General features: G+C 37.2%; 1 protein-coding gene and 1 non-coding gene across 2 annotated transcripts in view; one reads left to right on the plus strand and one right to left on the minus strand.

The window, feature by feature from the left end:
* TMEM260 (transmembrane protein 260) overlaps positions 1-20,553 on the plus strand; it is a 55,404-nt gene extending 34,851 nt beyond the window's left edge. The window contains exons 8-16 of the mRNA XM_069464975.1: positions 835-918; positions 2,098-2,209; positions 3,527-3,696; positions 5,682-5,853; positions 9,246-9,394; positions 12,072-12,248; positions 13,703-13,756; positions 15,312-15,402; positions 19,724-20,553. Of these exons, the coding sequence (XP_069321076.1) occupies positions 835-918; positions 2,098-2,209; positions 3,527-3,696; positions 5,682-5,853; positions 9,246-9,394; positions 12,072-12,248; positions 13,703-13,756; positions 15,312-15,402; positions 19,724-19,978 (1,264 nt within the window). The 3' untranslated portion in view covers positions 19,979-20,553. The remainder of the gene's footprint in view (positions 1-834; positions 919-2,097; positions 2,210-3,526; positions 3,697-5,681; positions 5,854-9,245; positions 9,395-12,071; positions 12,249-13,702; positions 13,757-15,311; positions 15,403-19,723) is intronic.
* Positions 13,051-13,158, minus strand: LOC138381000 (U6 spliceosomal RNA). The gene has a single exon (XR_011232957.1). It is a non-coding gene; the product is annotated as a U6 spliceosomal RNA (small nuclear RNA).
* Positions 20,554-24,557: the final 4,004 nt, after the last annotated feature.

A 24,557-nucleotide genomic window follows, 5' to 3' on the forward strand; every position in this document is an offset into this window, starting at 1 on the left:
CCAGCCTGAGCAAGAGTGAGATGCCATCTCTACAAAAAAATAGAAAATTTAGCTGGGCATGGTGGCACGCACCAGTAGTCCCAGCTACTCAGGAGGCTGAGGCAGGAGGATTGCTTGAGCCCAGGAGTTTGAGGTTGCAGTGAGCTATGATGACACCACCACATTCTAGCCCAGGTAACAGAGCAAGACTCTGTCTCCAAAAGAAAAAAAAAAAAAAAAACCAGAAGAATTATTTGTTTTTTTTTTTTTTTTTTTGAGACAGAGTCTCTCTCTGTTGCCCAGGTTAGAGTGAGTGCCGTGGCGTCAGCCTAGCTCACAGCAACCTCAAACTCCTGAGCTCAAGCGATCCTCCTGTCTCAGCCTCCCGAGTAGCTGGGACTACAGGCATGCGCCACTATGCCCGGCTAATTTTTTTTCTATATATATTTTTAGCTGTCCATATAATTTCTTTCTATTTTTAGTAGAGATGGGGTCTCGCTCTTGCTCAGGCTGGTCTCGAACTCCTGAGCTCAAACGATCCGCCCACCTCGGCCTCCCAGAGTGCTAGGATTACAGGCGTGAGCCACCGCGCCCGGCCAGAATTATTTGTTTTGATCTTATCCCAAATTATGTAAGTTGGTAACCGAATGTTACAATTGGAAGACATCTTAGAACTATACCTCTTTCTATGGTACTTTTTCTCCCAAATTTAAAAGAAGAAAAAATAATTTTGAAATCTGACCCCAGCCTTTACAGTTGTTTAGTGCATAATCAAATGTATTCTACAAAGAGTATTTTATTTGGAATTAACCTAATTTGTTTTCTGCCAACAGTAAGTTAGGTTGTTTTTTACAGTTCTCAAGTAACAAGTATGAGGACCGAACTCTCATTCAACATCCAAGCCCTCGCAGTTTGGGCAAATATATGTTTAGCAAGAAAGTGAGTAATATAATTTCTTTTTCTGCTATTTTTCCAATGTTTATGAACTGAATTAATGTTTGCAATATGTCATTGTAGAATATTGCTGATATTATTTTATACCCCAAATAAATGACTCTCCTAACTACTTCTATTAAGACAAATTTTATATATTGCTTTCTTACTAGCTTTTCTTTTCTGATTATAAATCAATGATTTCAAAAAACTGAGCAGTATATTAGCAGTCTAAATAGTCAGTTATTTGATGTCCTAAACTTCAGGTTTGATCTCTTTCTCTGCCCATAACTGATTATTATTACTGATTTGAAAAAGAAGCAATTATTAAAATTCTTCTGATGATAAAAGAAGGCCTAAAATCTATGGACTCCATAACTTTTTTATTCATTTACTATCTAGTGCGTTGAATGTATATATTTTTATGTAAATAGATATTTGTACATGCCTCTACAGTTTGTTTGCTTAACACTGAAACATTATATTGTGAGGATTTTCCCATACCATAAAAATACTTAAAAATCATTTAAATGTCTATATAATAGCCTAACTCTTAGCCACAGAAGAATTAATTTAAATGTTCTTCTATTTAAGGGTCTTTAGATTGCTTCTACTTTTCTACTATTATAAGTTGTACTAAATCATTTTTATGAATTCTTCTTTGCATTTCTGGTTATTGTGTAAAGATTTATGCCTACATGTCAAATAACTGAGTCAATGATTGTGATTATTTTTAAGGCTCTTGATGTAAATATTATCAAATTAACTTTTCTGAAAGATTATACTAACATACATTGTCATACTACTGCATTCATACAAATGTTGAGATTTGCCATTTTTAAATCTTTATTATTTCAAGCATGAAAATATTTTTATTTTGCATATATTTGATAACTTCTTAAATTTAACAAGATTAATAACTTTTATTTCTTCTGTGAATTTTAACTTTATATCCTTTGCTGCTTAGTTCCAAGTTAAGTTTTCTGCTATATGTAGTTCAAGTTTATTACTACATTTTAGTTATGTGTTTTAACTCAGATTCTAAAAACTGAGATCTTTCTTGGTTCCTTGTTTAAAATGGAAAGTTTTATAGATCCAAATATTTTTTCTTATGATTTAAAGCTATGTAATATTGTTATTGATATTCATGTATATAATTAATTTTGGACATATTTTTATTTGTAGGGACAGGCAGAATCCATTAGTGTGGCTTTTTACTGGAATGTTTTGCATTTATTCATTGTTCTTTGCTTGGAGGGCAAATTTAGATATTTCAAACCCACTTTTCATGGGTGTGGTAAGTTTTACTTAGATATATCCTTTGACCAGAAAGTTTATGAAGAATGTACAAGCTTGTCTTTCATAAATCTTGTAAACTAAATTTTCTGAAAATTATTTCAGAAATAGTTAAAATTGTATATATATTTTTATAAATATACATTTTTATAAATAATTTATAAATCAAAAGTTAAATTATTAAGCCAGTACAGCTAAGACCTCTTTTTAGAAAAAAAGAAAAGCAAAATGTTAAAACAGTAAATAGAGAAACAAATGTAAAGTAGATTTAAGTTAGTCATTTTGTGTGTGTGTGCTTGCAATTATAGGTATAACTGCATTTCTCCTGGAATCCTTTTAAAAATAGCAATGGGTTGTAATTGGGGTGTTTGCCAACATATATTCCCTTATTTCTTACCTCACCATTCCCAGGCCTGTGCAAAAGAGCAACCGTGTTTCTGTTTGCCTTGGCAGCTATTGCTGAGATTAGGGTATTTCTTCTCCTTATAATAAAAACTCTGTAAATATAGATAGTTCTTTTCTGACAGCTGAAACCAAGTGGTCTTTTTGTGTGTGTGTGTTTGAGAAGCCTAATAATAATACCCTACTTGATCACCTGAGTTCTGAATCGATTGAGAAGCAAGATCAACCAGTATGACAAGTGGGAAAATCACCTTTATTACTGATAACACTGAGATTGGAGAATGTGGCTTATATCTGCGAATGAGGAGTTTCATACTGCATCCCAGAATGGACAGACTTGCCCACTGGTCAGAGATAGTGCTGCACAGCGCAGGCCTCTCCCACCTCACCCCTACCTGACTTGCCCCTGGACAAGTGCTTCCGGTGGGCAGCTCACTTCCAAGAGAAAGGGAGGGGGAAAGGGAGGGCTATGCAGGCTCTGTCCCAGTTCCCAAACTCCGCAGGCAGATCAGTCCCTGCGTGCTACAGCAGGAAATAAGTGAGGAGTAGAGAGAGGCCAGGACTATTATACTAGTGGAGCTTCTCCACATGAAGGAAACATCAGGAGTAATGCAAAAGCATTACTCTACCTCCTCCGCCTTATGTATTGCTGGAGTTCAAGACCAAGGCCACAGTATTGAAATGAGTGTGTGGATCCAGTAAGGGAGATGCACATGTCAAACCAGGAAAGAGGAATGTTTGAAAATTGAGAAATAAAGTGGCCTGGGATTGGACTGGGGAAGTCAGTTAACAAGACCTGAATGTCAGCAGGTGCTAGCAACTAGGTATATGCAATATATTTTTTAAAATATGTGAGTACCTGATTGATTGCATAAACTAGCCAACTAGACATACTGTTTGTGTGCCCCTTTCACAGGTGGAACGATTCTGGATGCAGAGCAATGCGGTGGTGGCTGTCCTGGCTGGCGTTGGTTTGGCTGCACTTGTGTCTGAGAGTAACAGAGTGCTGAACAGCAGTGGGCTTCAGTGTTTGGAGTGGCTCTCAGCAGCTCTTTTTGTAGTTTACCAAATATATTCTAATTACAGGTAACACATGGCTATTTTTATGAAAAGTAGCATTCAAGCCAGAGACACCTGGATGTTTAGATTCTAAGGTTTTATTTCATTTTTAACTTACACTGGTGTTCAAGACTCAAAGTGAGAACACTTGGTTGAATGCAATAGTGCCAGAATCTGAGCATTGGTGGTGTGTGGTTTGAGGCCATTGCAAACAAGGGTTTGGGTGGTGCATGTAGGCTATTTGTATATTTTTCTCTAAAGAACCCTAGAGATACTTTGTAGAATCCGGAGAATATGTAAAATTCCATGCTGTAATATACCACTTAGGTGGAGAGTAAAAAGCTTTGGGGTTTTTTGTATGCTCTAAAACAATTCACTTTATGCTTCAAAGATTTTTTTTTGCATAATAGCTGGTCTTTATCCAGTTTAACCTGTAGTTGTGAATATTATTTATTTCTAAATTAAGTTCTAAAAATTTCTTAACTCTTACATATTATTAGAATTGTATGTATTTTTCAAAATCTGTTTAATAACCATTATAATGAAAATCTCAGTCTAACATAAAAGATATCCAGGTCTTATAAATGATACTTCATTTATTTCCAGCTATATCAATTACATGTTACAGAATTGTAAGAGAAAGTCCCTTAGAATTTTGTTCTAGTAAGATTTGACTGGAATTATTTTAAAGATTAAAGTCCCTCTTTCAACTTAACTTGAAAAACCAATATTCTTTATAATACTGGGGTAGAGCTCGTGTTAGGAAGGCCATCAGGAGGCCTCTAGAGAAGGGGCTGCATGTTCCAGACACAACTCCATTGCTATGCTCAAGGAGGGCTCACCAAACCCCCAGCACATTTACTAAGCTTTTTTTTTCATCCTAATCGTCTCCTCCTGACTCATTAGGGCAGTCCAGGTTCAACACCAGGCATGCTTGCACAGACTGGGTGGTTTTATCTTATTTTGATTTTTTTTATTTGCCCCAGGGGAATAAAATAGATAGCAAGTTTTCTGGGTGGTAAAATGTGAGTCATCACTCTGCAAAATAGGGAATCATAATAGGAAACAGTAATTGTTACTTACATTGATTACAAAGGCAGGGATAATACTGTCTTCCTAGAACTGTTTATTTGCTTTGGGATACCAACTCTGTTTCAACTTTAATCTGTGTTTCTCAACTCCATCAAATGGAATGGACCTGATAATAAGAAGAAAGGACGTTGCTTGTCTCACTTTTTTATGCTTTTACTCTCTTATGATCTTTTTCTTTTTTTCATAGAAAGCTCTCAGAATTCAGGCCAGTCTTTTTGTCGTTGTTTTGGGGGTTTGGGAGGGGGTTGGCTCTTGGTTTTTTTGTTTTGAAGTTAGAAAGTCCACTTCATTCTTAAAAAGAGCTGTACTGCTGTTGTTGGCAATAGCAAATAATGCTTGGAGAGAAGTAAACAAACCCCTCCTTTCCCTTCCCTACCTTCTCATTGGTCCATCCCTAGTGATTTCTCTGTCTCCAGAGGGAGAGAGAAACACAGGGGGCCTGTGGTTCAGGGGAGTGGTGGAAACCTCTGCATGCAAGAAGTCATACAATTGTCATATAAATTTATGTCGGAAATTGGGAGATTTCCTTTTGTGTTTCTGAAGGTTCCTTTGTGTAAATGAAATTAACATAAAATTACCTTAAATTCCAAGAGGATTCAGAAACTTTACTTTTGAAAAGTAAAATTGAATTGCTTTTAGGGAAGAAAAAAGGACTTATTCTTGAGCACTCACTGATTCCGTTTTTATGAAAATGCTTATAAATTCCAGAGGTAAGCAATAGACTGATTGTTTTTCAGTTGCATCCTTGTTTACCAGATGGTAGTGTTCTCCTTTCAAATGTATGCATCCTTTTAGAATACTTTGAAACACTAAATGTTGATTGAATGATGGGAAAGGAACAGCATAGAAAAATAAACCCAGTCTTATTAAAACTGTAGCAAAGTGTTGTTACTTTAATGTTTTTTGATCCTTTTATTTAGCATTTGTGACCAAAGGACCAACTATGTGATCGATAAATTTGCAAAGAACCTTCTAGCCTCTATGCCTCGTGATGCAATTATCTTACTCAGAGGAGATTTGCCAGGGAATTCTCTCCGTTACATGCATTACTGTGAGGGGTTGAGGCCAGATGTTTCATTAGTGGATCAGGAAGTAAGTATATGAAAAATGTACTTAAAATATAGCAATTATTTTGAAACATGTTTTTGAAAAACCTGCCTTTTTTTAAAAATAGCAGATGGGTCCAGTTTTCATGAGCACTCTTAGGTAGAATATGTATCACATTCTTTTGTTTATTTTAACTAATAGAATGCTATATATGAATTACTTTTTTCTCATTTAAACTGAATGATTTAAGAATTAATGTGTTTCTTGTTAGATTCAAATAATATTTCAGGTCTCTAGTTCCTGTGGCAAACCATGAAAATGTTTATTGTATTGTAAATTTATTTTTAAATTGTTCTTTTACATTCAGCCAATTCAACCATTCAAATTAATACTGCCCACTGATCCAGGGATTAAATAAATTAGATTTAATATAAAATAAATCATACTAGGAGTGGGTAAACATTTCATTCCAAATAAAAATTAACTGCAATTCTGCTATAGAATTTTTATGTAAACTTTGTTGATTCTATGACAAAAATATATTAAGAGAGGACTTCTGAAAATTTTGAGGGCTATGAAAACAATTTTTCAGAAGTGAAGAACTATATTTAAACTATAAGATTTACTTTTTTAAGCCATAGATACTTAAAAGGGAAGAAATCTATCTCTGGTGTTTTTAGAGCAGTCAGTAGGAAAAGGGAAATTCTTAATCTTGAAAGAACAATATGATTAATTTAATTGAACAAATTATTAAGCATAGTACTTAATAAATTTTGTTGAATTAATGAATAATATTTTTTGGAGAAAAATTTACAAACAGATTTGCAAATATAGGGAAATTTGCAAATTACATGTATTTTTATAAGCAGTTTGCATTTATATCATGTATACAGATTAATTTGATCTTCAGTCTAGTTTCTGGCAAAAGCTAGGTTATTTGTTAATAACATGGTTCTGTAGTGTGATTTTAAATACGGTTTAGGACATAAGCTACTGTAGTTGAGAAACATAGGTTTAAAAGTGAATTAGAGGCCGGGTGCAGTGGCTCACGCCTGTAATCCTAGCACCCTAGGAGGCCGAGGTGGGAGGATCACTTGAGATCAGGAGTTTGAGACCAGCCTGAGCAAGAGCCAGACCCCATCTCTACTAAAAATAGGAAAATTAGCTGGATGTGAGGGTGCATGCCTGTAGTCCCAGCTACTCGAGAGACTGAGGCAGGAGGCTCGCTTGAGCCCAGGAGTTTGAGGTTGCAGTGAGCTATGATGACACCACTGCACTCTAGCCAGGGTGACAGAGCAAAACTCTGTCTCCAAAAAAAAAAGCGAATTAGACCTAAACTTAAGTCTTCATTCTGTCGTTTCCTGGATATGTGACATGGAACTGCTGATTTTTCCTCTCACAGCTTCTGTTTCCCTATTTTTTAAGTGGAAGTCATCATTAGATGAGTTAGGATGCCTTTGAATGCAAGAAACAGAATTCCTAAGAGCAGCTTAAATTATTGTGTTTTTATCTTACGTGACAAGAGGTCTGGAGATAGGAGATTTTAGAATTGATAATACAAGTGGTTCAATGCTGACAGTGTTCTGAGGCAGCTTTTCTGTAGTTCTCTTGGCTTTTCCCTCATATTCACAAGATGGGTGCTCACTTCCAAATGTCACATCCTAAAACAAAGCAAAGTGCTTCTTCTGGGGCATGCCCTTCTCCCTTTTTCTCTTTCTATTTATTGGGAGTAACATGTGCCCAAGAAGCCCCCAGCAGACCTCCACATGGGCCCCCTGACCGGTACTGGGTCAAACGCCCACTCCTGAACTGCTCACTAGCAAGGGGGAATGACTAGACCTGAGCATATCGTGACCCTGAGCTGCCTGATCAAAATCAGGACTGCATTAGTAAAAAAACAAGGCATTAGCCGTTGAGTGGGCAATCAACAGTATCTGAGCCAATTACTCTTACTTTGTAAGGTTACTATGAGAATTAAATGAGGGACACTAAGGTCATAGCACACAGTGGGTATGTAATTAGTGTTAATTTCCCTAGGAACTGAAACTATTGGGTAGTAAAATTAATTAAATAAGTATTTTTTGAGTAGTTACAGTTTACACTTAGATTAAAATTAATTTGTCATTTGCCATTAATAGTTAAATGACTTGTAACGTCATTTAACTTGTACAGGTAAGTAAAAACATAAGCACAACTGCTCAAATGATGATGTCCAAACTGTAATGAAGCCTTGAAAGTGTAAACAGGAGTCTTTTCTTTTAAAAGAGGGAAACTGTACATATAAAAGTATAGAATTAAATCTACATTAAATGTAAAATTGGGCAGGCTCAGTGGCTCATGCCTGTAATCTTAGCACTCTGGGAAGCCAAGGCCGGTGGATTGCTTGAGGCCAGGAGTTTGAGACCAACCTGAGCAAGAGGAAAACTCTATCTCTACAAAAAATAGAAAAATTAGCCAGGCATTGTGGCGCACACCTACAGTCCCAGCTACTGTGGGGGCTGAGGCAGAAGACTGCTTGAGCCCAGGAGTTCGAGGATGCAGTGAGCTATGACAAAGCCACTGCAGTCTAGCTTAGGCAACAGAGTGAGACCCTGTCTCAAACAAAACAAAACTAAAATATAAAATTAAGAAAAATAATTTTTCTAATATTGATAAGTTAAATCAAAAGAGCATGTAAGGATATGTAATTACTTTGGGGCCACTAATAAATTCAGATAATTTAGCCAAAAGGGTTTTTAACTTTGAGTCCTAGATTGTTATACAATTGAGCTTCTCAAGAGCAGGGATTATATCTTACTCATTATAGGTGAGCAATACTTGCTTTTTTGAATGAACGAGTGAAAGAATGGAATAATGATACATTTCTATATTTTGTCTAGGTTGTCTAGTCTGGCCATCAAAGAAATTTCAACTTCAACAAACATAATTTGAGAAGTGTTCTATGCCAGGCAATGTGCTAGGTGCAGAGACACAAAGATGAAAAGATACAATTCCTTTCCTCTAGGAGCTTACAGTCTAGTGAGGAATAGGCCTAGAGCTATAATAGAGGTGGGTACAAAGTGCTTTAACAGCATGTCACTGTGGCTGTGGAGACGGGGGAGGGCAGTGATATTTTCACTGGTTCTGAAGGTGGAGTACACGTTCTGTAGGTGTGAGAATGGGGAAGCTCATTCTGGGTAGACTGTTGAACACTGGAAGTAAAATAAAACTAGGTACTGATATTACTGATGCCGGTCACATCTTAACACATAAAATCCCAGGTTTAAGCCGTTAAAAGAGTGCTCTGTGCCACATACCTCAGTTGTGCTTGTTTTTCAATTATGTGTATATTTAATGCATATATTCACATTTTAGAACCTTTTCATTGTACTTGATAAGCTTGATTCTTTTTAAGAAATATATTAAAAGTCTGGCATCATATATGATTTTTCTGGCAGATGATGACTTATGAGTGGTATTTACCCAAGATGGCGAAGCATTTACCAGGTGTCAACTTCCCTGGGAACCGGTGGAATCCTGTGGAAGGAATATTACCTAGTGGAATGGTCACATTTAATCTTTATCGTTTTCTTGAAATAAATAAACAGTAAGCATTTTTTCATATAATAGCTTTTCTAAAATCTTAAGCTTTTCTAAAATTGTTTCTGTAGCAGCTGTGCCTCATCCAAAAGACCAATTTTCTACACCTATTTTCCTGTCACCGGTGAGATTATCTTTGTAATTAAATTGAATATCTGTGCATAAATGAGGCCAGGCAGAAATAAATGTTATTGTTCTGGGTAAAGGAAAAATAAAGACAGATTAGCAAGAACAGCAAATAAGATCTTAGTACAATTCAGAGAAATTGGAGATGTGCCTGCCTACTTGAAATCATTGCAGGTGTATGGCAAGCAATTACAGTTTCCCCCTGATCAACACCATGGCCCCCTTTTAAGTGTAAAGCAAATGTTTTCAGGAATAATCACTATATAAAAATAGCTTAAGGATTTTTATAAAGGATAAGACATTTTTATAAATAAGAAAAACACCTACAGTTTATGCTAGCTGAGATAAAATATGAGAATTGTGCATTCTATACTTGAGAACATGAAATTATTTGTAGTTAAGGTCAAGAATAAATAACCTACTTCCGTGGCATAGTACTGAACATTTCTCCTGTCCAAGAAATGCTTGGAATTGTCCAGAGCTTGAAGAAGAAAAACTTATTTCATGATTTCTTTCTTCTTAAAAAGAAGACTTCAGAAAGTCTTTATTAATCCCAAAGTTAAATGAGCCCTTGCTAAGAATATAATAATGTGGTATTTTTGCTGTTTAGAGCCTAAAGTTTACTATGATTCATAGAGTAATATGAATATAATGGGTATAAATATGCTGTAAGAATATTTAATTATTCTATTCTGGAATAAAATATTGGGAATCATTAATATCCCCAAATTGGGATTTTTGTGAATGTTTAAAAATTCAACTCCACAAACATTTACCAAATATCTACTATGTTATAGCTTATATTAGGCCCTGGCAATAAAAAGATACATGAGACTTAACTTTATAGGATTGCTATCTTGATCTGTCTCCTTTCTGTGGTCACTCCAGTACTTTCCAGCTTTCTGGAGCCTTCCTTCCTGGTTTTCTGTCCAGAAAACTGGAGTTTCTAATTTTCTTCTTCTGCCATGCACTTCCTGTCCCTGAGTCTGCATCTGAAGCCAGGGTGCAGGGGGACAGAGAGAACAAAAAGCCATCGGGATTTGCCCCACACTCTTGGAACCACAGCTCCTCTCCTTCCTCAGCGTTTTGGGCACCTACCCAGCTGCCACTCCTGTCACTGTGCTGCTGCCTCCACTGCTGCCACTGTGCCTGGAGAAGGAGAGAAGGGTTTCCTCCACTCTCTCCAAACCTCAAGAGTCCTCTTTCCCACTCTTTGGGCTAAAAGGGGGGGCTTTTGTTGGAGCTCTTTTTGTCCTTATTTGGTACATACTTCTAAGTTTCGAATATATTCGAATATATTCATGGCGGGGGCGGGAATGGTAAAAATCATTACTGATGTGATAGAACTTCACATTCCAGTCTCTTTTCCCAATCTTTTTTCTACCATTTACTTTTCATAGTCCTCAGATAGGTGCTCCATCTATTCTGTCCAGGAATTAATAGTTGTTTGCAGTGAGAGAGACAAAATAGAGTGTGGTTACTCCATCTTCCCCAGACCATTGGGGAACCATTATGTTTTGACACTGTACTTTATATCATATATCTCATTTAATCTTAAACCGCTCTGAAAATAGTTATCATACATTTCACAGATGAGACTAGACACAGGTAGTTAAGTAATTTCCCCCAAATCATAGAGGTAATAAATGGTAAGAAAAAAATCTAAAATCTAAGCCAGAAGTGTCTTGCTTCAAAGTTCACAAAGTTTTTTACTTTGAAATAATTTCCCCTAATTTGCTCCTTTTTTTTTCCTACTTAGTAATAGCTATTAAGGCTTAACCCACAAATTGGACGAAAACGATTATTCAATTGCCATTTTTTGTCTGAACCAAGCTTGTTTAAACCATTTCTGTTGCTAATTTTTGCAGGATTTGAAGCTCCTAATAGTTATTCTAATCTAATTAATTTTATTCAGCAAATAGTTATTGTGTGTTAGCTATGCATCATGCTGTGTGGTATTCAGAGTTAATTCAGAGAGAGAGCCTAGCCTCAGAATGCTTCTGGGCTACTCAGGGAGGTTTACAAATGCAAATATTAAGTACAATACAATAATGGCAAAAGAGATAAAAAATAAAGTACAATGGGAATTTGAGGAAGGGAAGGCTACTTCTAAGTAGGGATGAAAAGGAAGACTTATATTTCCACCTGTAAAAGAAAGGAGTGTCAAAGAAAACATGCGAGATAAAAATACAGCAGTTTTCCTTATAACAGTGCTTGTCCCCAAGTGATTTCTTGTAACATTATGGACAGGTAGGTTTTTTCCTCTATGTCTGTTTGCTTCCCCTCAACCCTTAGAAATAGCTTTTTACATTAAGATAAATTTCAGTCTATTTGGGAAATATTTAAATAAACTAAAATGTTTGCAAATGGTTTACTGATAACCAACGTTTAAAGCATCAAAAATGATCTTTCTACAGTGATAGATTTTAGAGCAATGAAAAAAATTTTTTTAATTAAAATAAAATAAATTTTAAAAAAAGATCTTTTATGAATTATATGTACTTAGCATTTAGAACTTTAAGTTAAAAATGCGTTATATATTTTTCTGTTTTTAATAGAAAAGAAACATTTGTTTGCATAGGAATTCATGAAGGGGACCCAACCTGGAAAAAGAACTATTCACTTTGGCCATGGGGGTCTTGTGACAAATTGGTTCCTTCAGAGATTGTATTCAACCCTGAGGAATGGATTAAACTTACAAAAAATATGTATAACTGGACTGAAGAATATGGAAGGTATGAACAGCAGTTGTATTTTTATTCATATAAATATAGCGGTTTTAAGTATCAAAAAAATTAATTTTGAGATGCCTTTTAATTTTTTTTGTTTCACTTTTTATTAATTAATACTTATTTGCCACCCGCAAAGTACCATAAAACATGCAGAAAGAGAACATATCTTTCTTGTCCTCCTGTTCACAGAGCAATGGGAAGATAGAAGGGAGAGAGAGGCATGGTTGAGTGGGTAGCACAATAGATGTATGGCGTCTTCTACTTCCAAGTCTTTTAATGCTATATTGTCCAGCATCCTATATCTCATTACCCTAAAAGTATTAAACAGTAGAGTTTCATTAATTGCAGTTGAGCTTTAAAAGGCATTCTGTTGCTCATGATAGTTTCCATATGTATAAACTTGTGTCAGAGTTTCCTTTTTTAAGAATGACAGGTAAGTTCTCCGTAGGGAAGACTGCAATTTGAGTAACTTTTTCTTCACAGTTGTTTGGCATCAACCCGGTTATGTTGTTGGAGCATTATTAGTCTTCCTTAAGCATTTCTATGTAAAGTTGACTCTTTCCCATATGGAAAAATGAGTCACCATCTAAAGAAATGTGTCTCCATTACATATTTTTAAAATTATGAATTATTTCAAGATTATATAATCTATTGCTTATAATTTAAAAGCAACAAGCAAGATATTTTTTAAATGCTATAAGGGTTTTTTGAGTCAATATGAGCAAACGCAGACCACATTGTTATGTAACAGCCAGAGATGCATAACTAAGCCAAAATAAAGCGTTTTCTTTTTTTTTTTTTTAATAAAAATATGGAATACGTCACAAATTTGCGTGTCATCTTTGTGCAGGGGCCATGCTAATCTTCTCTGTATCATTCCAATTTTTAGTATATGTGCTGCCAAAGCGAGCACAAAATAAAGCATTTTCAACCATCATAAGGAAAAGTTAGAAAATAACATATTCTTCAAACAGCTGATGACGAAGTACATGTACATAACATCACTCATCTCCATTCTGTCAAAATAGATACTTAGTAAGAAAAATTTTACTTAAAAGGAAGAAAAATCAGCAAATGGTTTGGCCATCATTCTTTGAGCAGCCTCCTAGCTCCAGGAATGACTTACCAAAGCCAGGTGCCCCCCTCTCCAGGCTGCCTCCCCAGTTCTTATGAACAGCTGGCTCCCAGACACCTCCAGCCCCTTCCCATTAACCCTTTGTTTGCTCCCATGAGGCACTGGCGGCTTATTAGGCAGATTAAGAACACATTTTACCAAAACTCAAAATTCCTTGTAATTGATCTTTTTTAGGAGAATAAGTTTACTAGTTTGGCACTATCAGTACTTTAAGATCCAGCCAATTTTAGTGGCCTTGTAAGATTATAAAACAAGCGTTACATATCCTGTATGTCATACACATAGATGACAGAAAGGTGTTACTGTCTTCTTGTAACTTCAGGTTTGATTCAACTTCTTGGGAATCCGTGGCCAATGAAGAGATGTGGCAAGCAAGGTGACTAATCTACAATTTTGTGTTTACAATCTATTTATAATATGGCAGAAAAGTACCATAATTTGGGGAGTGGGGTGAATGGTGTTAATAATAAAAATAACTTTCATGAGCAATTGTTTAAGGCTAATCATTATACATAAATATCTCATTTCATCCTCACGATAACCCTAGAAGAAGTTATTATTATCCCCATCTTATAAAAAAACAAATTGGATGTAGAAAGGTTACCTGTCCAAGGCCACATAGCTACTTGTGATGGAATCCAAAGTCACATCTGTCTGAAGCTGGAACACTCTTAATTCCTGTGCTTTCCCGCCTCAACTAAACCAAAGTGAGTGTAATTGATTGCGTGGAGGTTGACAATTACAACCCTACCTCCATTTGTAATGTGCCAGTCAGTTATTTAAGCACTTATTTAATACTTACTAGAGGCCAGGCACTGTGCTAGGCATTGAAGCAACATATATGAATACAACACAGTTGCTACCCCCAAGGAGCTCATAGTCTAATGGAGCAGACAGACATGTTAAAGGAGATCTGAATGTTAATGTGATAGATGCTATACTTTCTTGTTGTTCAAAAAGAGAGGTCATGCTGTCCTGTAAAGAACATTTCATAGTGATACTACTGCTGCTTTTGGTTCCTGTCATTTTCTTTATATTAAAATAACTAAAACTAAGAAACTTTGGCCTTAGTATTAATGTAAAAGTCCTAAGTGACACAAACAGGTGTTCCTTGTCCATATGGAGTGCTTCCTTCAGCAAACATGTAAGGATGCCCAGTCTGAGCCAGGAACTGTGCATTGAGAATCAAGTTGTGATAATAAAGGGCTTGCATAAGTTCAAAGAGATTTTTAAAGAGTGGTCAAGAAATATAGCTCCAAAATAATGATTGAAAAAATAGATGTATTATAGTTTATGCAATAGCATTTTTGAAAAAGTCAGAAAATGGCATATTTCAAGTCATCAGTCTAGTCATAGGGACAAATTCTTTGAGGAACTGACCAGATAGACCACATGTGTGCACAATCCTTCACTGTGATTGAATGCAGGAAAGCTTGGGAGAAATCACATAAAAGAAGAAAGCAGATCATTATTTGGGCAGGTATTGATTTAATTGGTGTGCCGAATACAATTTGGATGAGTTCATGTGGTCAAAGAGTCCAGCCACCTTTGAAGAATTGGTCACACATGGCATGAGCTGCCGTGACAGCTACCTTCAGGGATGTGCTAACAAACCCAGCCAGTGTCCCTTTTCACGACTGCTCTTGCATAACAATAATGTACATCTGGAGGGAGAATGATGTCTAATAGTGATGATGAATGTAAGCTTTTCTTCTAAAAGATTTGGTAATCAGTGTGAATGCTATGTCTTAGTGGTGGGAGTAGGAGGGGTTGCTGTTGGTTCAGAGTAAATGTCCATAAATATGAGAGAATTAAAAATAATACAATAAAGGGTTTTATACATTCCTCATCGTAGAAAAGCCTGGAAGATTTAGCCCTAAATATGAAATTGACAATATAATTTTAATGAAAGTTCCCACCCCCACTCCCAGGATGAAAACACCGTTCTTCATCTTTAACCTGGCAGAAACTGCTAATATGCCTTCAAATTTGAAAGCTCAACTCTACATTCATGCATATAACGTATGTTATACTTTTTATATATAAATATTTGGTGGAAGGGTGGTGGTAATCGTTTGGGATGGAGAGAGGGTATATCACATTAGAGTTTTTATTCTTTTATTTCCAGCTTATTTGGGGCATTATAAAGCAGCATATATGAACAAATACTCAATTATATCACAATGTCTAAAGTAAATGGCTGTGGTAGACAGAGTAATGCCCCCCCACAAGAAGTCGATGTTCTAACCTCCAGAACCTGTGAATGTTACCTTACATGACAAAGGGGGTGTGTGATTAAGATCTTGAGATGGGAGAGTAGCTGGATTATCTAGGTGAGCCCAACATAATCACAAGGGTCCGTATGACAGGGAGGCAGGAGAGAGAGTCAGAGAAGGAGACGTGATGCAGAGGCAGAGGTCAGAGAGGGAGATTTGAAGATGCTACGCTGCAGACTTTGAAGGTGGAGAAAGGGGCCAAGAATTAAGGAGTACAGGTGGCCTCAGGAAGTTGGAAATGGCAGGGAAACAGATTCTCTTCTAGAGCCTCCAAAAGAAATGCAGCCATGCTGATTTTACAACTTTCTGCCTCCAGAAGTGCAAGATAATAAATTTACATTGTTTTAGGTCACTGTGTTTGTGATAACTTGTCAATAGCAGCAATGGGAAACTAATATAATAGCTTTATAAAAAACACGCTCTGGCAGGTTACCCTCTGTGTAAAAGACATGACCCTGGCTCTCCTTGAAATAGTAGGGCCATGGCTGGTTGAGATGGCATGTTAGAGATGAAGGGGCCTGGACAGTGGCTCTGTCTTCTAACTGTGGCCCCAGGAAGCTGAATGAACCTTCAGAAGACACAGCCACACTGATCCTCTTGCACAAATCGGTGCTCTCTGAGGGGAATGAGAGTGCAGAGGAGAGGCTTGATGTAGCACTACTTTAACAAGTCTCTGCTTTTCTGTGACTTACAGCATTGGGCTCTTCAGACATCTGCAGAGTCTGCTGTATAGGAAACAAATATCCTGGCAAGGGCCAATGAAAACAAAGCCCAGGACCAGTATGTATGAGCAACTGAGGTATTTCTGCTCTCTCTAGACTGCTGTGGATCTACTCAGCCAGGACATTTGTTTGGTGTTAAGCCAAAGTAGCATGGTGTCCAATCAGTATGAGTAATTGTACTCCTCAATTTCGATTGGTTCATTGTTTATTCATTTGTTCATTCACTCACAGGGCATTTATTGAGCACTCACACCATACCAAATATTGTGTTGGAGACAATCAATTCTTGTCCCCACTATCCAAAACGTAGCAGGCGAGAGAGGGAGACAGAAGATGGAGTCCTCAGTCCCAGTGCAGTCTCGTAGTGCTGTGAGAGGCACGCAGACGTGCTCTGGGAACACAGAGAGCCGGACATGAGCAAGCTGGGGAGGAGGGGGCTGAGGGAAGGAGGGAGGCATCCAGAGGAGATGTCACCGGAGTGTCATCTTGAAAGATCAGAAGGAGCTAGCCAGACAGATGGTGGGGCAAGGAAGCGAGAGAGGGAGGGGAGGGCAGTCCATAAGGAGGAAACCACAGGGGCAAAGGCAGGACCCTCCGAGATGTCCCGCTTGAGGACAGCAAGGGACTTGATTATAGAAGGCCACTTGCTGGAGTTCTGTCTGGCAGGAGGGAGGTCCAGGTTTTAGGCCCACTCTGCCATTCATTGTCAACTGTGAGTCAGTTAACCTTTCCAGGCCTTGATATTTTTCCAAAAAAAAAAAAAGTGGGCTTTAAACTTTAAAAGATTATCTCTCATATTTTGGTCATATAATCCTGTTTATCTCTAATATCCTGTAATTCTATGAAAAACAGGCAATATTTAGTTGGGAGAAATCTGAAACTCACTAATATTTCATATTCTCATCAGTGATCTCTCCCATGGCCTGTTGTCGAGCCTCTACTGAAGTTCATTCATGGATTTATTGTCTCTTTGGATCAGAAAGCTTTATCTTTTTCAGTGAACACAGATTATTGGTATCTCCTTTGCATATGTCTCCAGATGTGTGACAGTGTTTGCAAGACAAGTGAGGCCAATTACTTAATGGTAATTACTTAATTACTACCCTAGTACTGGTTTTTCAAGAATATTCTTATTAGGTATAAAAGATATTTTTGTTATTATTTGCATCATCCCATTCAATCACTTATGCAGAGCATTAAGTTCAGGTGACATTAAGTTTAGATATAGTGGGGTAGCAGGGAGTAGCCAGCTCCTGAGGAATAGATTGGGTGAGTTGAAGATGTCCCCAATTAACAGTATACAGATGTCCCCAATACAGAATACAGTCCACTAAGACTAATGTCACAGTGATGCACATAAAGAGAGGGAAATAGAATTCCACATAAGGAGAAATGGCTGGCTTCTTAAGATGCAGCACATGGGGCTTAATAGGTCATCCAAAATAAGTTGATGATGCGTCAGTAACAAAGTGTTCTAGAAAAAAGCTAGAATGGTTAACCTGATGCCTGGATTCAGCTAGGTTATGAGTGAGCCTCTCATTCTCTTGAGCAATTGGGGACATGCTCCTGGAAATGTTGGCATCTGTTTTGGACTTCAAAACCTCACTTAAATAGGATTTTGAAAACCGAACAGTTCCTGAGTGCCTGCCTTGTGTGGGGCAGCATGCTACACGCTTTACACACATACCTCATCAGAGGGAGGCTCAGGAAGAGAAACTGCTGGAGAAAAAAAGATGAGGAAAAGGTAGAGAAACTTTGAGTATTTTAACAAGAGAATAAAAGGGTAGAAGTCTGACTTAATAGCCTTGATATTTATGAAAGTGCATGGTGACTCTTTCCTATTTTATAAAATGAAGGGAACTACGGGGAAAGTTGCTTCAAAAGGCAGCTTGAAGACTGAGGGTTATTAAATATCAAAATGATATGTCAAGCATGGATTGTGGAATTTTTTACAAGGATGCTATTTTAAAATAGGTGTGCATTTGTCTGCCTGGAGTAAGGGTTGGGGGATAATAAAATTGGTTCCCTTTCGACTGGATGATGTCATGAGTACAGTTATAATTCAAAAAGCACTTGTCCCTGGAGAAGGCATTATTGCTTGTTCTGTGCTCTCGGAGAGTCCACTGGTAAAGTCCTGTGTATCCAGCTCTAACTTGACAATACCCAGGAAGGATGTGAAACTCCCAAATAAGCTAATATAATATTCCATTTTGCAAATTTGTATCTGCTTTTTAGTTTATTTGTTAAATTTTGATGGGTTTCCTCTGGAAAACTCAATATCAAAAACTCTAACTCTATCCATTTAATACCATCACTGATGCTGAAAGACAAAAATCTGAATTTTTGTGGGCAAAGTTTTAACTGTCAAAACTATAAATAGTAGGATACTGTGAAGATTTAAAATATCTCACTTAAGATATCTTAAATTTGGCTGGGCGTGGTGGCTCACGCCTGTAATCCTAGCACTCTGGGAGGCCGAGGCGGGTGGATCGCTCAAGGTCAGGAGGTCAGGAGTTCGAGACCAGCCTGAGCAAGGGCGAGACCCCGTCTCTACTAAAAATAGAAAGAAATTATCTGGCCAACTAAAATATATATATAGAAAAAATTAGCCGGGCATGGTGGCACATGCCTGTAGTCCCAACTACTCGGGAGGCTGAGGCAGTAGGATTGCTTGAGCCCATGAGTTTGAGGTTGCTGTGAGCTAGGCTGATGCCACGGCACTCTAGCCTGGGCAACAGAGTGAGACTCTGTCTCAAAAAAAAAATTAAAAAAAAAAAAAAAAAGATATCTTAAATTCCATTATGCCCAGCCTATTTGATGTCTGATTTGTTTGGATTGTTTTGTTGTTGCTCTTGTTATTAATATTAGTGTTGTTTTTAATGTAGAGAGAAATTTATATAAATCATGTGGGAGAAAAATTAAAATTCCTTCAAGTTCTTTTTCCATGCAGACTTCTAAAGAAAGCTATTTTTTTCTCCAAAGCTAAATTTAGAGTTTCAACCCTTCTGCCTGTTGAGTAAATAGCTTTCCATGAATTAGAACTAAATCCCTTTCCCAGAACATCTTTCTGGAGGAAGAGCATTTTGTCCTGACACAGTGTGTCTTAGGTTTGCCCGGTGACATCCAAAAACCTCAGAAGCAGTTTTAGATGAAGCATATTTGCCTCCTGCTACTGTAATAATTACAGTAACATCCTTGCATTTTCTGCATGGCCTAGCAATGATTAGATTTTTACTGTAGGCTGCTTGGATTTTTTATATTATTATTAATTCCTCTGTGTTTTCTATTTTTGAAAAAAAAGTCAAGGGATAACAGTGGAATACCAACATTTTTCCTGTTTTCCAGCTTTATAAGGAGATTGTCTATTTACAAAAGGAACACCCAGTGAATTGGCACAAGAACTATGCCATCGCCTGTGAGCGGATGCTGCGTCTTCAGGAGAGAGATGCAGACCCTGAAGTCCTCTTATCTGAAACCATCAGACATTTCCGTCTCTACACTCAGAAAGCACAGAATGATCCACAGCAAGCTGATATTTTAGTTGCTCTAAAGCACCTAAGAAAAGAACTGCAAAGTCTAAGAAATATGAAAAATACCTGAGACAGCAAAATATGAAAAACCTGCCTGTCATTCAGCTTCCAAAATTCTGAAGTCCAAAAGTTTTTCCTTCAAGAAAAAAACTGTATAAAAAATTTAAAATTAAATCATCTCCCAGATACAAGTAACATGGTACAGTAGTACTGTTTAATGGGGTGTATATTTATGCAAAATTCTTTTTTGCAGAATTTGATAATTCCACATTATCAAATAAGATTTCAGTGAGAAGCTTTTGAAAAGTCTTCCTACTTCCACAATCTTTCACCAAATGACTGTGTTTGATTACATACTAGACAAGAATGAATTATGTTCATATAATGAAAATATCAACCAGGAATCTTTTAAGGGCCATGGTTATCAGTTTTAAAGGTTAAATTCTTTTAACACCAGACCAAAGATATTTTGTTTCCTGAAAGTGAAATAGTTTTTAAAAGAAATGAATCTTGTTATGCTTCAAGTTAGAGTACAGTTTTTTTTAAAGTAACTATAGTTGTTATATAATGTTACACTTCAAGCTAAAGTGAGTGATATTTTGGAAAAAGTTTGGATTTTTGTTGTCCTGGATAGTTCCGCTGAAATCACTAACTTGATGTTTGCTTATTTCAGATGCAGAAACTGGCAAGTAGAAAGGATTTTTTTATTTACTTAATTAATTTTATATTTATGTTTTACTTCTATTTGGACTCACAGATCTAGGCCCAATAATTAGTAGGCTCCTGCTGCCAAAATGCAAAGAAAAAAAAGGCGGGGATGGGGGGATGGGGAAGTGATTCAATAAATTCATTTTGTTACAAGCATCTTTTATACATATTACTAAAGAGAACATAGTAAGAAATGCAAATAATAGTTCTTTATTTTATTATGACAGTTAATTAATAGCAACCTGTTTTAATGAATAAAGTCACTCAGAGTCCTTCAGCACTTCCTAAGTAGAGGCCAGAATCTGTAGGGCTTCTTTTCCCCCCAATTGTATAGCTCCTAGACTCCAAGCACTATATAGGCCCCTGTATAGAAATGCTCACTAATGAAGAGGGAGGGCTAGAAGCTTGTCTGCATTCAAAGATCACTGGTGAGTCATTCAGCAAGAAAAGGCCCCTTACCAGGAATAGTCACAGTTCCGTGGCATTGTACTAGCAAAAGGGTCTGATCAAAGGTCTCCTGTGGAGCTTGCATGGTTCCCTTTCATACTACGACCATAATTAAAACCACTAATTCTCTTTTAAAATGCTGCAGGATGCCATGTAGGCATCTGTCTGGAGTGTCCTTTGTGATGTCATAAGCTGTTAAGGACCAGTGCCGAGGGCTTTTGAGTGAAATGCCAGTCATGAAGGTGCTTCAAGACAAGGGTGCCTCTAAAAGCTTGACAGGGCCTTGACTGCACAATTCGAGCTGCATTTGCCCCTTGTCAGCTGCCAGTAAATAAATCTCAAAGGGGGAAAAGCTGAAGTTTCATTACCTGATCCATGGGGCTTTGTTGGTTTTGGCATCACACAGGGGAAGCTCTTGCCCCTCCATTCTCTGGATTTGAAGATGTCCATTGGAGCCTGCAGTGCCTGGACAGGGTTCAGAGCGGAACCTTTTGAAGAGTGTCAATAGTTGTAACAGTTCAGCTGTTAGGAAGACAAATAAATGGAGGAGCTCATTAATCCGCTTTTGGCTCTCGGTGCCTTTTGCCCTTTTATCACAGCCTTATTAGGCTCCTACTCATCTTGAACCAGAAAAAAATGAATTGAAGTTGTTGAGTACTAATTGGCAAAGACTTTTAATCATGGGCCAAGAACTTTCACTGACTTGAAAGTAACTTCTCCACAGGGAAGAACCAAAAACCTGGTTTACCTTAAAACAAAAACCTGTTGGAGTTCAGTGTGGTGTAAAAATTTAAGGAAGCGTCAATAAATTGTCTAAATTTATCCATTTGAAAGAAATTGTGTAAGGTTATGATTTTCACTTCTCTAAAAAAATACAATAAAATTCAAATATTCCTTAGAAATGCATTGTCTTTATTGGTTCAGAAAAGAGATTGCATATGTGAGGTGATCGTGTTTGTTTCTGGACATCTGTACGTAGGTATGTGAATATTCATCTCAGTATCTGCATATGCATGTGGTGTTGAGGAAGCTTCTTAAAAGGAATATTTCCTATTGCTAGCCCTAAGAATGGCAAATGATGTCCTCTTTTTGAGAATATCAGCTTTTTAAATTTGCATCTATACTATGAAGCTACATATATGGCTGAATATGCTTTGTGCATTGATTATCATCAAATGGCACGTAGATTGTTCTGTATGTGTGCAACAGTGGCTTTGGGCCACTCTCTCTTTGAGGAAACAATGATATGATGGCCCAAAGTAGATAGGATCATAATGATTTAAATTTCTAAAAACCACTGGTAAATGGAAAAACAGTAAACTAAGCTGAGATTTAGGGATGTTGGGCTTCATTCCCAGATCAACCACTTTGAAGAATCCTTTCCCTTCTATTGTGTGAGGTTAAACAAGTTGCTTTCTTTTTCTTTTTCTTACTGTCCTTGGTGAGTGCACAAACACCATAAAATCTGATCAGAAGGGGGTTGCTGTAGTCTGACCCCCAACATTGGAGAAAATGTGAAGGAGGTGACTTCTCATGCAAGATTTGGCCAGTATTTTCCTAGCAGTGTCCCAGGAGTGCCATGGCTTGGCAGGATGACAGGAACCCCACAAGGCCAACTTCTGCCTGGACTTTGGCCTGAGGAGCAAGTGGGAGCCAGCAAGACTGCCTGCCCCTCCGCATGCCGCAGTGCCCTGCTGCCCTGGCACCGAGGCCGGCACACACCAGAGGGCAAGTGGAGAAGGGGATCGTGGCTCCCATGTTACCCAACAAACCACCGAATATGCCCCACTCCCTGTCCCTCTGATGGGAGTCTGCTTGGTTCTTGGTATTGACTTTCCTTTTTTTCTTTGTTTTTTAAAAGGAGCCATTTAAAAAAAAAAAAATTGCTATTGTTCTATAACTCAAAATGCAGCCAAAATAGAAGGAATCAGTTACTAGCGTACTACTTTGAAAGCTTCAAATAGAAATTATGCAATGTTATTTCTACCCATATTGTTAATGTTTTCTGATGATAGAACCATGATGTTTAGCCTTTATGATATTTAAATCAAGCCCATTTTGAGTGTTAAGGTTATTTTTATGATACCCTGCTGATATCTTTAAGTCATTGGGCTAGGATGTTAAGAGTAGTTTCTTTAATTTATATTTTAAAAGTTAACCATTGTGAGTCCCTAATCATAGTTCCCAGCAGTAGTCCTCAGAATTTAAAAATGTTAATGCTTTTAATATTCAGGAAAAAGAATTTATACCGAAGGTCGAAAAAAAAAATGAGTCCTGTGACAGCAAATCCTTTTATTCTGTTTTACTTGTGGTATATTTTATAAATGTACCAACATAGGGTATTGCATAAAATTCTGTTCTTCTAACTGGCTCCAAGTCTTATGTTTAGGTAAAGAAAACAATTCCAGCTCAGTAAGAGATTCACACTACTTTGTTCATCCTCCAATTTTGTTGTGGATGTAAAGCCATTCTAAAGCTGATGCTCACAAACAATGAACTAAGTAATGTTTCCAGGGATTCTGGGTACAGCTAAAGGCCAAGCTCTTGGCACAGCATTACAGAGCAAACAAGGAGCTAAGACTTCAGCAGTGATCATATTCAATGAAGACGTCATTGTCAGTACCCTCTAAAGGTCTGTTTGATTTGGATCATTATGGATGGTGTTTTTGAAAAGCTCCAGGAATAGTACAGTGTGCTTACCTGGATATAGGAAAGTAAATTAACAGGAATATATCCTGAAAAAGGGGGTTTTCAGGAAAAAAAAAAATTCCAATTGCTCTTCAGCAATGTAATATATATTTGATGGAAATTGTATGTACTGGAAAGATGAGCTCATGTCATATTGAAAAACAAACAACAAGGTGGTGATGGTGGGAAGGACGGGGCGGGGAGGGGGAGGGGCAGGAAGATGAGGGTCCAACACCGCACATGTGAAGCCAGCAGTTACTGAGCTAAAGTGGAGTTCTCTGGCTCTTTTCTGTAAAACCTAAGTTTATGACTGAGGGCTAATTTTCAGCAATGTAGACATTGTGGTAATATTAAAAAGTTGATATGATTGAGAAAGGAAAATTTCAAGATAAAGTCAAGAACACAAGGCAAATAATTGGGCCACACTCCTATCCCAGTGATCCAGCTTCACAGAGCAACCAGCTAGTCTCCAGTCTTTTTGTACATAGTTGCCATTAGATGAGGATAATGTTGTTAAATTAAGATGTAATACAAGATAAATAGAAATAAGTCAAATATAAGGTTTAATTGTTTAGAATTTGTTATAATTCTGGTATAAATTGGGTGGGGGAAGTACAATAGATAGAAATAGTACAATCTTTATATTGTTTTGGTTCTGTTCCCAGAAACCAAAACCACCTAGAGCTGGTGTTCAAGATTGTTCTGTTTGGTTCAGCCACTCTGTTTAAAATATTAAGCATCCAGAAGGCAGAGACCTCTTTGAAGACCTATTAGTTTATGATTATATATCACATATATAGTTATAG

The sequence above is a fragment of the Eulemur rufifrons genome, chromosome 2, assembly GCF_041146395.1.
Source record: "Eulemur rufifrons isolate Redbay chromosome 2, OSU_ERuf_1, whole genome shotgun sequence".
In the NCBI taxonomy this organism is placed as follows: domain Eukaryota; kingdom Metazoa; phylum Chordata; class Mammalia; order Primates; family Lemuridae; genus Eulemur; species Eulemur rufifrons.